General features: G+C 43.8%; 1 protein-coding gene across 1 annotated transcript in view; it reads right to left on the reverse strand.

Moving 5' to 3' along the window:
* Nucleotides 1–12,967, reverse strand: part of SPTBN5 (spectrin beta, non-erythrocytic 5) — a 133,173-nt gene that overhangs the window by 10,204 nt on the left and 110,002 nt on the right. Inside the window, exons 50-57 of the mRNA XM_065403795.1 lie at nt 12,115–12,319; nt 11,127–11,321; nt 10,211–10,366; nt 7,632–7,849; nt 5,405–5,594; nt 4,044–4,220; nt 2,827–2,931; nt 1,385–1,993 (exon numbers count right to left, since the gene is read on the reverse strand). Coding sequence (XP_065259867.1) covers nt 1,385–1,993; nt 2,827–2,931; nt 4,044–4,220; nt 5,405–5,594; nt 7,632–7,849; nt 10,211–10,366; nt 11,127–11,321; nt 12,115–12,319 — 1,855 coding nt within the window. The remainder of the gene's footprint in view (nt 1–1,384; nt 1,994–2,826; nt 2,932–4,043; nt 4,221–5,404; nt 5,595–7,631; nt 7,850–10,210; nt 10,367–11,126; nt 11,322–12,114; nt 12,320–12,967) is intronic.

Raw genomic sequence — 12,967 nt, forward strand, 5'->3', positions numbered from 1 at the left:
TGCTTAAAAATAAGCATCAATATTATCCATCTAAATTATTTAAAAACCCTCAGATTCTGCAAAGCCTAATAATAATGCATATGCACAAAGAAGCCAGATTAAGGTTGCACAGACAACCGTTATCCAATCTAGAACTAATTGAAAATTTTCCAATGAATCAGGTTTCCCCTGGAAAATGCTGATTAGACAAAATTGAAACATTGCAGGAGTCCATTGATTTTGTCAAAAATTTCTATGGAAAGTTATTGAAATGATTCATTTCAACTTTATCATTTTGGGATGAAATGAGATTGAGAAATCTCAGAATTTCTCAAAGGAAGGAAATTCTATTTTCCAGTCAGCTCTAATTCTAGCATTTATTAACGTCTGGATGCTTAGTTTGAGACCTTAGTAAAGTTCTTTAATGTATTTTTTAATGTATTAGGACATTAGGGTGACCAGATGTCCTGATTTTATAGGAACAGTCCTGATATTTGGGGCTGTGTCTTATATAGGCGCCCTTGCCCCCCACCCCCGTCCCGATTTTTCATACTTGCTGTCTGATCACCCTATAGGACATAACACCTTTACTGTTCAAACTTGTTCTAGCTGACTGCATAATTAAATCAATAGTCTTTTTGTGTATCAGTCTCCTTCAATCTTACACAAAAAACCCACCTGTGTGCAGTCAAATCAGGTAGCTACATGTAAAATATAAATTACTGAAGGCATAAGATTATCTAGTTTGGCACTCACTATTTGCACAAGCAAATGAGAGGTTTAGTGGATGCAACTGCGCAAACGTGTTTTCAACAGCCAAAAATCTGGTCCTATTCATTAATATTTGCATTTTTCAATTAAGTTGGTCTATTCTGAATGCTATTTGTTATTCATTAAAGTGAAGAGTGATATATGAAAAGATATATTTTCTGGGACATAAATTCAATTAAAATATTGCTGGACAAGATTTAACCTAACAGTCACATCATGGGGATTAGCTAGCATGCCAAGAATGCATAAAGAAAATATCAGTCAGAATAGATGCTTCTTGGCTTCAGGGGAAAGACGTTTTTGTGAGCAACATACTCCCCGTAGTGAAAGAGAGAGAATAGCACTCATTGCCATATTAGGTAGCAGTAATGTCTATAGAAGTGAGGCATTTAAAAAGGTTCCCTAGACTGCAGGCATACAACTGCTTCATATCACTATCTTTCTGGATAATTTAGAAAGTATATAGCAAAGGCACATTAAGTGTTTCTTGCTGTTTGGGTCCACTAGGGATATATGTGTATATGGTCAATCTTTGTAGTTTTCTCACACTCCTTATGTTGGCTAGTAAGATATAGATCTGGGTATTGCTTCAATGGGGTGGCTGTAGAGGTTCTGTGAATGTAGATGAACTTACCAAAAGGTCATTTTCTGACCTCTCAAGAGAGGAACTGGACTGTGGTGAATGTGGAGAAACATCTAATGAACTTTGGCTAGACCTAGGAGAAGTCTTCACAACTTTTATTTCCAGGTTAGAGACGGGGCAACTGCTAAGGTTTTTCTCACGGGGTGATAAGAGGTCCTTGGAATATGGTTCTAACAAACTGGTGTCACTTTGTCTGTTTACTGGACTGGGAGGAGAGATGTGGCTTCCCAAGGACGTGACTTGCAGGCCCATCAGTTTTGGCGTAGGTTGAGTGTTAATCTCACTGAGCCTCCTCACAGCTTTCGTTTCTCCATTGGTGCTGGGCAACATCTCTGGATTTTCCCCAGATCCAAATTGCTGGAATGCCTCTGTGGACTTTTGGACTGGAGAGACAATAGTTTCAAGGGGACCCCTCAAGGCGAGGCTGGGTGAGGAGGATAGAGATGGCAATGGTCTGGTTCTCTTTATCTCTATCAGTCTTGAGGATGGCATCCTTCTGTCTGAGGGCTTCCTTCTCAGAGATGGGACCCTAATGATTTTCCCTCTCTCCTTTTGCCCATTTTCCTCAGCATAAATCTGCTTCAGTATCTTCATTTCCCTCTGCAAGACACAAAGGTTACATGTATGACATAATCTATGGCCTGGTCTACACTAACCCCCAAATTCGAACTAAGGTACGCAACTTCAGCTACGTGAATAACGTAGCTGAAGTCGACATACCTTAGTTCGAACTTACCGCGGTTCAGACGCGGTCCACACGCGGCAGGCAGGCTCCCCGTCGACTCCGCGGTACTCCTCTCGCCGAGCTGGAGTACCGCAGTCGACGGCGAGCGCTTCCAGGATCGATTTATCGCGTCCAGACCAGACGCGATAAATCGAACCCAGAACTTCGATTGCCAGCTGTCGAACTACCGCGGTAGTGTAGACCTGGCCTATGAGTGCACATGTAAACTGAAGTTAGGATTACCTTCAGAAGCATTTTCTATTGGCCTTTATAAAAATGGTATTGGCCTTTATAAAAATGTATCTGACAGCACAGGGCCCAACCTTCTACTATGGATTCCCAGCCCTGGGAACTCTAAACAGCTTGGGCATCTGTAGTCCAAACTGTATTGTCGTCTTGTTCCCAAGGACTCTTCCTATGCTCACAGCCTTCCTTGTTGCCCTCCTGCTCTCGGCAGAGCACCAGCTCCCAGGTCTGCTCTCCCTGGAGTCTTCCTCAGTCAACCTAGTCGTCTCTGAATTACAGTCTGCTCTTATTTTCCCAGCAGGTCTCCTCTTAGTCACCTGATCCTTTACCACTAATCTCCACGTCGGGAGGCGAGCTGAGTTTAGCACAGGAGCAGCAGAGCCCCAACCTCCTAAAAAGGCCATCTCACCCCATGACAAACCCCTGTCTCATGTACTAATCCATCAGTCTTCTTCCCCCTCACCTTTGTTTTCCTGTTCAGCTGTACAAACTTCTCCTCTTGGGCTGCAAGCATCGTCTCAAAGTCCCGGTGTTTCTTCAGTAGTTCCTCTACATCAGACACTGAATCCTGAGTGGAAAAAAATCAACAATAGATACAGGAATCCAGTGAGACAAAAATAACTGTTCCTGAAAAGACTACGACTGAGATTTTCAAAACAAAATGAGTACATTTAGCCACATAACTCCTTTTAAAATTAATGGGAGTTTGCGTCTAAATCCCCTAGCTGGCTTTCAAAATCTCAGCCTACACTTCTAAAACAAGTGGTCCATGGGCTGAATGTGGCACATGAAAATAAAGGCTCAGTTGACAAGACTTCTTTCTCCCCAGCTGCTGGCTTTGTCAGCCACCAGCACCCTTACTGGAACCCACCAGTACAGCCATTACGGGAATGCAGTATCTTTCACAGTGAGATGATCCTCTATAAGAGTCACTAATTATTTAAAAATGTTGCGATTCATGTGAAATTTCTCTCCCTCCTTCTCCTCTCTGCTGTGGAATAAAGGCCCTGCAATATCACCACCAGCATGGCTTGCATAAGGTATCGTGATTTCCATGTGGTATCCTGGCTGCTACAGTATAACCAATGGCACCCAGGTTAAATGCCTGGATTCAAGTTTATGCCAGACATGTGGTTTACTCCTGTCTTGCCCCCTGCCAATGATCACTGCAGGGATCTCACAACTGATCCTCTGTTGCCCCTGCATTGGGCCTCTATAGCCAAGTGTGTGGCCACCCGCTCAGCCACCATAATATGGTCATCAAACAGAAAAAAGCTGTTGAAGTTGGTGCAAGAACAAGGATTTCTAGGGCAAGCTGGAAAAGCCATGTACACAAATCTCCCCACCCCCCCAAGAGAGGAAAAATCACCCCTTCTCTTCAAATCAGGCTCTCTCCCTCATATGAAGGGGTAAGAACCTTCTTCCAGATCCCTGACTAGGCTAAGGAATGGGTAGAAATTCTCCCCAATCTTTTGCCACAACAGGTCACTACCCCATTAGTTACTTTTCCTGCCCCAGGCTAAACCCTTTAAAAGGACATAGTACCTACCTTTTGAGAATCCCAAAGCTGCATTACTCAGCCATCAATGTTTTGACTGTGATTAATGTAAAACAGAATCTCTCAGGGGTGGGGTTACTTGAGATGGTGCATTTTAATAGTGTTATACTGTCCTTACTCACCCCATAGCTAGGATCTGAGAGAAAGCCCTCCTTGGCAGCCAGCCATGCCTCTGCTTGATCCAGCTCTCGCCGTAGTAATTGGATCTCCCAGTTTTCCTCATACAGCTCCTTCCTCAAATCCCAGCTCTCCTTCACCTTCTTCATCAGTTCTGACAGCTCTGACAGTTTTTCCTCAATCTAGGAAAACAACATTTACAATATAGGGAGATAAAAGATCCACTTAGACTTTCATTTGACAGCCATCTGCCCTGTAATTTGATCATGTGACCCGTACATGACCTCCAGAGAACTTTGTGATCCCAACCTAACTTAGAAAGGAAGTTTGAGTCTGCCTTTTGCCTGCCTGAATTAATTTAGCCTCGTACTATATTCTATATCTGTATGCGTATTCCGTGTAGGCAGGACCAGTACTTTGCTATATGTTCTTCCAGGGCCACACTTAACTCAGATGTTGCAGTTTGTAACTTATAATACTGAACTAATCGGTACCCACACAACAAGACAAATTCATCTGGCCATGGCATGACAACACTGATTTATTTTTTAATACCAATGGAAAACTGTCTAGTCTTCTCTGCAGCAAAGTTTGCAACAGAAATGGGATCTTTCACAAATTCCAAAGACTCTTAACTTCATGATCTCCAGATCCAATTACAATCTCAAGCCAAGCCTGGGGTCATTGTAATGGTCAAATTCTGAAGTTACTTAGATAACAGGATCTTAGAGTTTTTCAAAGTTACTTCTCGCCCTTTTCTCCTTTGTAAAACTTCTGAAGAATCACACGTTTTCTGAAGTGTGCAAAGACATTATCCCACTCTGTATTTGTTCTATATTGTATTGCATTCTATTTATCCTATTTCTTGTGCATTTAGACAATAAGATTTAAGGGTGGTATTTCTGTGGCACATATTCCCCACTGTATAGTGTGACGTAGGCCTACAGCACAGCATAAACAACCACCAGCAATATTTCAATCTAGGTATTGCTGTAATTTTACAGGTTAGTTTCAGAGTCAATTTTGAAGGAGATAGGAACAACTCTAAATGGCGTTCCACTTATTCAGGTCTCTATGCAAAATTTGTCTTCATATTTAATATTACAGAACCTGGTTTTCCTATCTAGCGTCTCTGTTTTGAAGGACAGATTTATGTGAAAACCCCTGAGAGGCATGAACTCTCTGGGGGCGCTGAAGTCTAGTTCCCTCCTGAACACTTACGGAACGTTCTTTATAGGTGGTAGTATTTCTGGCAGCGATGCTTCACTTAGACTTTTATAATATTGTAATTAAGGTGTTTGCCCACTAAGTTTGTTTCCTTACCTAACTCTGATTTTTTAAAATGTTTAACCCGCCATCAGCATACCTCCATGGACATGAAGTGTCCATTTGTCACTAGGTTGTTCCCTGCCCGCTGCATATCTTCATATTTTAGCCACTGCTTCTCTGTTTCACGCTTATACTCTTCATGGTGCTTGATTAGCAGCTCAGCACCAAGAACATCGCTTGCTAGTTCCTCAGATATCACCAGTGCGTGCATCTCATTGGCCCAAACCCTACGGAAAGGAATCAAAAGGCGTCAGTCAACACTGAAAGCTGCTGAAGATGAAAATTGAATGACTCACAAACACTCAGACATGCCCACAAGCTTATACATCCACAGATTTACAAGCCCTTATTTACATACAAGGGACACACACACGCACACACTCTGGTAGATATCCACATCCATATGCACATTTACACATTCAAGGGACACATTCCAGTGCATAAACATACACTCAGACATACCCTTGCCCCATCAATAATTATATTATACTTATGGGACAAACATGATACACATTCAGATAGAGAAGGGAATCATGAAACTACATGCACTGAAGAATATCTCCTGTATATATTCACAGTGGGTATTTATATGCATACTTAAAGTTTCACATTCTGTCATGCACAAGAATACTTAACACACATACAGGGCACACATACATGAAATCATATTCACTCACAAAGTTAGGCAAAAGCATGTACCTACAAGGCCACAGCCTCAACTGGTATAAAACAAGGTAGCTCCATTGACTCCAAGGGAGCTGATTTACAGCAGCTGAGGAGCTACCCCACAGTAGGATATCCCCACCTACACACTCTTACAGACAATATTCCTAAACCAAGAACACATTTGTATTCCTGGGAAAATGCTCATAATACTTAATAGAATTGGTCATTTTCTGATGAAACATTTTTCATGGAAAATGCCGTTTCACTGAAATAGAAACATTCTACAGGCATAGGGAGGCATAGCTCAGTGGTTTGAGCATTAGCCTGCTAAACCCAGGGTTGTGAGTTCAATCCTTGAAGGGGCCATTTAGGGATCTGGAGCAAAATCAGTACTTGGTCCTGCTAGTGAAGGCAGGAGGCTGGACTTGATGACCTTTCAGGGTCCCTTCCAGTTCTATGAGATAGGTATATCTCCATATATTTATAACATGTAGATGTTGAAAAAAAAAATCACTATGGAGTGTTTTGATTTTGAAATTTATTTTATGATATAAAAAATTAAAAACAGTTGAAATTAAAATGGAATGTTTTGATTTAATCTGAAAGAAATGTTGCCATTGACCCAAAACAGAATTGTTGTCAGTTCATGGGAAATTTCAAAATTCAATGTTTTGTTCAGATTAGGAACAAAACCCAGTTTCAAAATAATGGAATTTCCTGCAAAATAGAAATTCTGGTGCCCACACAGATCTTTTATTTATGCAGAAGGGAAACAACAACAGGCACATGCAAGCAATATTATATCTCTCCCTGCTCCCACACAAAATACTTCAACTTTTGTACATGCCTGAAATAGCTGTGCTAGGCTTGCCTGTGAAATGGTTGTGCTGACTCTTACACACAGGGCCAGCTCCAGGCACCAGCGTAGCAAGCAGGCCAATGAAGAGGGTGGCGGCACGTCCGGCTGGTCGGTGGCAGGGTCGTCACTCCGTCTCGGAGCGAAGGACCTGCCGTAGAATGAAGCAGCAGTAGAGCTGCCACCGCTTGCGACCGCGGCTTTTTTTTTTTTTTTTTTGCTGCTTGGGGCAGCAAAAACGCTAGAGCCGGCCCTGCTTACACATGGGAGCAATGGTGTCTGTACAGCTGCACAGGGATTGGAGTATTCAGATGTGAGGAAAGGACTATGCCCTCATGTAGAATCAGCAATGTTTGGAAACCAACCCCCAAAGTACTGAACTACCCAAAGTGCTTGATTTTCCAAGACACTAGAGGTATTATCTAAGTTGTCCAAAATTTGGCGGGTCTGTAACAGTGTGCTGAAATAGAGTGGTATGGTCCCATGTGCTAGACACATCCAGTATCTGACAGGCTCCAGAAACAACCCTATTAGTTTGAACCAAAGTATCTGTTCTTCTCTACAGTGGGGTCAACTCTGGCCACTGCAGCTGAGAAGATGCTTTGCGTTATCATTTAAAGGGAGCTGTAAGCAAGCTGCAGAGAGATGGGGGCAGGGATGGCCTATGCCAAGTGTCTAATTTAGAAGACTGCATTGGGGAAAACAAAAATAAGACCCCATTGCCAAAGGGCCCAACACATACATCAGCTCCCTGCAGTCGTTGAAGTAGACCTGGACCTGTTCTGCCTGGCTCAGCCACTCCTTCCTCTCCACAGACTTCCTGTTCAATTTCTCCCAGCATTCATCCACCTCTGTGAGTCTCTCCATTATGTTCTCCCTGGCCTGTGGGTAGAGCCGGCTGAGACGCCGAGCCTCCCCTTGGATCCGCTCCAGCTCTTTCGCGATGGGTGCAAGGTCTCTCTGGAACACAGAAGCGATTGATCACAAGATGAAATTGAGAGCATTAGGTTCTGCTTCAGCATTGACACTGCAGGGAAATAATCCTGAAAGCAGATCTCAGACTGTTCTTGACCTTTAGGCTCCTTCCACCCAGTTGATCCCACAGAGTGAGAAATTACCTCATTACTTTGCCTGCTGCCAGTTACCTTCTGGGATTCATCTACATTCACCATTGAACAAGCTTGTTCAGAGCTGTCATGAAGGACACTGCAGTAAGGTAGAAGATACCTTGGGAGTCTCACTCCCTGGGCCAGCAAAAACTGTGTTTCTAATATAAATGATGTATTTGGGGGGAGGTCAGGGAGGAGTCAGCTGCATCAACTGGGGGAGGAGGTACTACCCTGTAATGCAGACCAGTGACACTGGGGCTGGCTTTGAAGGAAGTGGGAAGGAATCGGGTGAGGATTAGGAGAGAGAAAAAGACAGGAAAGTAAGGGTGCAGCAATTCCCAGCAGAACATCTGCTTTCCAAAATTTAATCTTTTATTTTTGTTTTGAGAAAGTACCTAGAGGAAGTCTGGCATGTTCAGAACACACCCAATATTCCTTCCCCGCCTCTGCAGCACCCCAGCTGGAGTCTTAGAGATCATCTCAATTCTCCTGCTCTCTAACTCCTTTTTCACCTCTCCCTCATCTGGCCTAAACATCATAAACACCTACTGCCAGCCCACAGGGATTGCCTGCTCCCAATCCAGAGCCTGACACACCATTTAAGTTGAAAAATAAGGAATTTAGGTACAGCAAAATCTAGGCTCGCCATGCTCCGTGAGGCTAAGTATTACTTCCACAGGACTAGCAATTCCTGCTGGCCTAAGGAGCAAGAAGTCACATCCCAGAATTCAACATGGGCCTTTTGAATGGCGGCAAAATATCAGGCTCCGATGGCCTCTTTTCTAGCAATGGGCTGGCAGTCCCAGGAGCCACTGGTATTGCAGTGCTAGAGACTCCACATCCACTTCAAACTAAGGCTTTGAACTTATTTGAGCTTGGGTTGGAATTTAGTTTCAAAGCCTATTAAGTGAAGTGAAAAATACAGTAAGTAGTACTGTGGAACTCCTTGCCAGAGGATGTTGTGAAGGTCAAGGCTATAACAGGGATCAAAAAAGAACTACATAAGTTCATAGAGCAGTGGTTCCCAAACTTGTTCCGCCGCTTGTGCAGGGAAAGCCCCTGGCGGGCCGGGCTGGTTTGTTTACCTGCCACGTCCGCAGGTTCGGCCGATCGCGGCTCCCAGTGGCCGCGGTTCGCTGCTCCAGGCCAATGGGAGCTGCTGGAATCGGCAGCCAGTATGTCCCTCGGCCCGCGCCACTTCCAGCAGCTCCCATTGGCCTGGAGCAGCGAACTGCAGCTCCTGGGAGCCGCGATCGGCTGAACCTGCGGACGTGGCGGGTAAACAAACCTGCCCAGCCTGCCAGGACCTTTCCCTGCACAAGCGGCGGAACAAGTTTGGGAACCACTGTCATAGAGGATAGGTCCATCAATGGCTGTTAGCCAGGATGGGCAGGGATGGTGTTCCTAGCCTCTGTTTACCAGAAGCTGGGAATGGGCAACAGGGGAGGGATCACTTGATGATGACCTGTTCTGTTCATTCTCTCTGGGGCATGGCATTGGCCACTGTCAGTAGACAGGATACTGGGCTAGATGGACCTTTGGTCTGACCCAGTAGGGCTGTTCTTATGTTCTTATATCATTCCTGCACATGTAGATGACCTCTCCTCCTGCCTCTGTTCTAAAGACGGGCTCTTGGACCTAACCTTTTATTGGCTTCACTGAAGTAGCAAAAATAGGTTGCAACACCCGATCAATTGTTCACTTTTCCTACAACAGACTGTGTGCTTTCCTCCATGCGGCGCCTTATGCATGGGACACCTTCCCTGAACTAATTTGCAAGGCTACTATGCTCTCCTCCTGCAAATCCCTCCTCAAGACCCATTTCTACTAGGTTGCCTTCACAAATATTCCAGCTGATAATGCTCGTTAATACTGTTTATTTGATTGTATGTTTTATCCCTCTCCCCCCACACTTCAGATTTTGCAGAACAAGGCATTAGCCACTGTTGGAAGACAGGTTACTGGGCCAGATGGACCTTTGGTCTGACCCAGTCTGGCCGTTCTTATGTTCTTACTAATATTGTTTCGTGATGTTAAAAGCAGGATGAAAGGCCTCTTGCATGAGGCACCATAGACACTGCAGTGATGGATCAGACACGTTTTCCATAGCTCTGTAAACAGAGCAGCCTGAGATGCCACTGAGTCAGATGCGGGTCTTTTGGTTTTATTCATTTATGTTTTTCAACCTGTGTTTCAAGGCTGTCCGACTTACCTCCACTCCTTCATGCTGGCTGAGGAGGGTCTGCACACCCGGCAGGTCATATCCATAATCATCTATGTCCACCACTGCCTCTTTCTCCTGCATCCAACCCTTTAGCTCATCCACATCGTGGTCATACTGGTGAACTTGCTGGGCTGCTCTCAGATTCTGAACAAAGAAATGGTTCACTAGCGGCATCATCCACTATGCAAGGTGCCACTCTGCTCTGATGCTAAGGAGCCTAAAGTGACACACTGATGCAAAGTATGGTAACGCTGGAGCTGCTGAGCTGTTCAGAGGAACATGGTTCAAAATACTATAATACACATTTACCTTTATTCCAAGATCAAAAACCTGTTTTTAAACAAACAGCTAAAGCTGCTAAGATATAACAATGTACTTAACTGCCACATCATTTAAACCCATGTGTTTAACAAGGAAATTAATAGTTAAGGACATCATATATTTTACTTTGTGCACACACCAAACACACACATTGGGTCAAATCCTGGGCCCTGTTCTTTGTGTTACCATATTGATCTGAAGCTGCAGGAAGCTTAGGGAGACAGAATATATTGGAATTGGCCAGGAGATTGGACCTGAAACTTATCTTCTTACAAAAAGTGTTAAAGGATTTTAAGGACCACAAGTGATTAGTTTTCAGTTTTAAGTCTCATCTGAAAGATGTTTTATATGTAATAACCGGTAAATACTAATCAATTTTCATCAAGGATAATGCACAGGTCAGCAAAGGCTATAAGGCAATATTTGAACAAAAAAAGAGCGGTCTGCAACACCCTTTCTGCTATTACAACAAATGCATTCCGAGAACAGCAGTGGCACCTGCCTGACGAGTCAGAAAGGGAAGTAGGAACATTCAGGAGCTTTAGTGCTCAAAGTGCATTTTATTTAGTTGTGTGCATCATACCTCTGTCCTTGTCTGGATGGCTTGGCATAGTCTCTCCCATGTGTCATTGACCTGATGGGTCCTCCTCTGGATATCTCCTATCTGGCTGTGGCACTCTTTCTCCAGGTGAGATGCTAATTCATTTATCGAGAAAACCTTAGTATGTCCCAGAGGTTTCACCTCCTTTATAAAATCTTCAAACTTTTTCTCCAGCACCTGCAGAAAAAGGATGGGGAGGCAGATTCAAATATGAAGAACTTCTACAAACCCATGCCACCAACCATGAAGGAGGCAAAGGGAACTGATCACTTCTCTGCCATGTCCTACAGAACTTTCCTGGAGTGTAAATCACTTAAAAGTCATATTTCCTCCACTCATCCCCAGAACAAAGCACCTCTTGCTGTGAGGAATCAACATCTTATGTCACACAGAGAAGATCACCTACCTCCTTGATGGCCTGATATGTCAACCAAGAACAACAAGCCAAGAACAGGAATGGAAATGCAAACAATTCAGCCTCTTCCCACAAGCAATAGTTGTTGAAAGTATACATTCAATGAAGCAAGTATAAATTACACCTCTCTGCACCAGCCTGGCACCATTGTGCCTTCAAAGGAAATTAACCCTGGAGTAAGCAATTAGTGGTATGGATGCTCTATCTCAGGCTTTTCCGCTGAGGGTGCTACAGATTTACAACCAGAACCCCAGTTCCCAGCCCCTTTCTAGCCAGTGCTGGGCCCCCTTTTGGGCTATGCCGGTCTTCTACAACCCTCTGCCACAAAGGAAAAGAAGATGTGACAGCTTTCTTTTGCCCCAACTTTCTCCTCTGGTCGACGCTGCCTCAGAGAGCCCTGCAAATGGGTTATCCAGGCAAAAATTAGACCCAATGTGTGTAAAAGAGAATCTGATTTTGCTTAATTTTTGTCTGTATATTGTGCTTCAGTGCCACCAGCTATACATACAATAAAGCTAATACCTTCCCAGTTCTACCAGACAGGAAGTTTTTTACCTCAACATCTTCCAAATCCTGCCCATAGTCATCTGATTCCGCCACAGCCTGTCTGCTGGAAAGCCAGGCATCCACTAACTGGATCTCTCTCTCAAACTGGTACAATTGGTATTGTTCCTGCAGGCGTCTCCTCTGGGTCTCGGCTCTCTGTAGAAGAGACTTGTAGTTTGCTAGGACAGCCTGGAGCTTCAGAAGCATGGCTGGACTGTAAAGAATAACAATCAGCAGCCATGTCATTGGGTAGAGTACTTCGCCAGTAAAATCTATTTCTGCTACTATGTTTGTAAATGTCTCTTTTGCCCTCTAGTGCTATCAAAGCTGAACTTGCAGCAGCTCAAATACAAGAAAAAGGAAGAATCTAGTAATAGGGTGAATTATGTTAGAAGTGTGAGAACCAATAGGTTCAGGAAATTAAAATATCTTATTTCAGAGAATGATCCTTTTTCCATCTCCTCCCTCCCCCGCGACAGAAAAACATATTGGAAAGAGAAAGGTAATGAATTATGAAGAATACTGATTTGCTTAATTCCCAGACATGGTTAGCTCAGATCCTTTAAACAAATGAGGTCTGGATGAGAACTGCTGGGAGTAGGCAGGAGCCAGAGAAACTAGGGTAAAATCTATAACCTTTTGTTGCTTGTTATGTGGTTCTGTTGTATTCGCTGAATAACAGGAAATCATGAAAATGAAAGGTATGTTTTTGTTGCAGTGGGAAGGAAGGGCTTTAAAATGTCTCCTGACAACAGTGTTTCTGACAGAGTCACTGAATGGTTAATGCGGGCTACTCCTCTTTTCAGTTTGTACCTCTCTAGCAGGTTTCTGTTAGAAGTGGAACAGCAATCCGGTTCCATTT

Source organism: Emys orbicularis, chromosome 4, assembly GCF_028017835.1.
Source record: "Emys orbicularis isolate rEmyOrb1 chromosome 4, rEmyOrb1.hap1, whole genome shotgun sequence".
Taxonomy (NCBI): Eukaryota; Metazoa; Chordata; order Testudines; family Emydidae; genus Emys; species Emys orbicularis.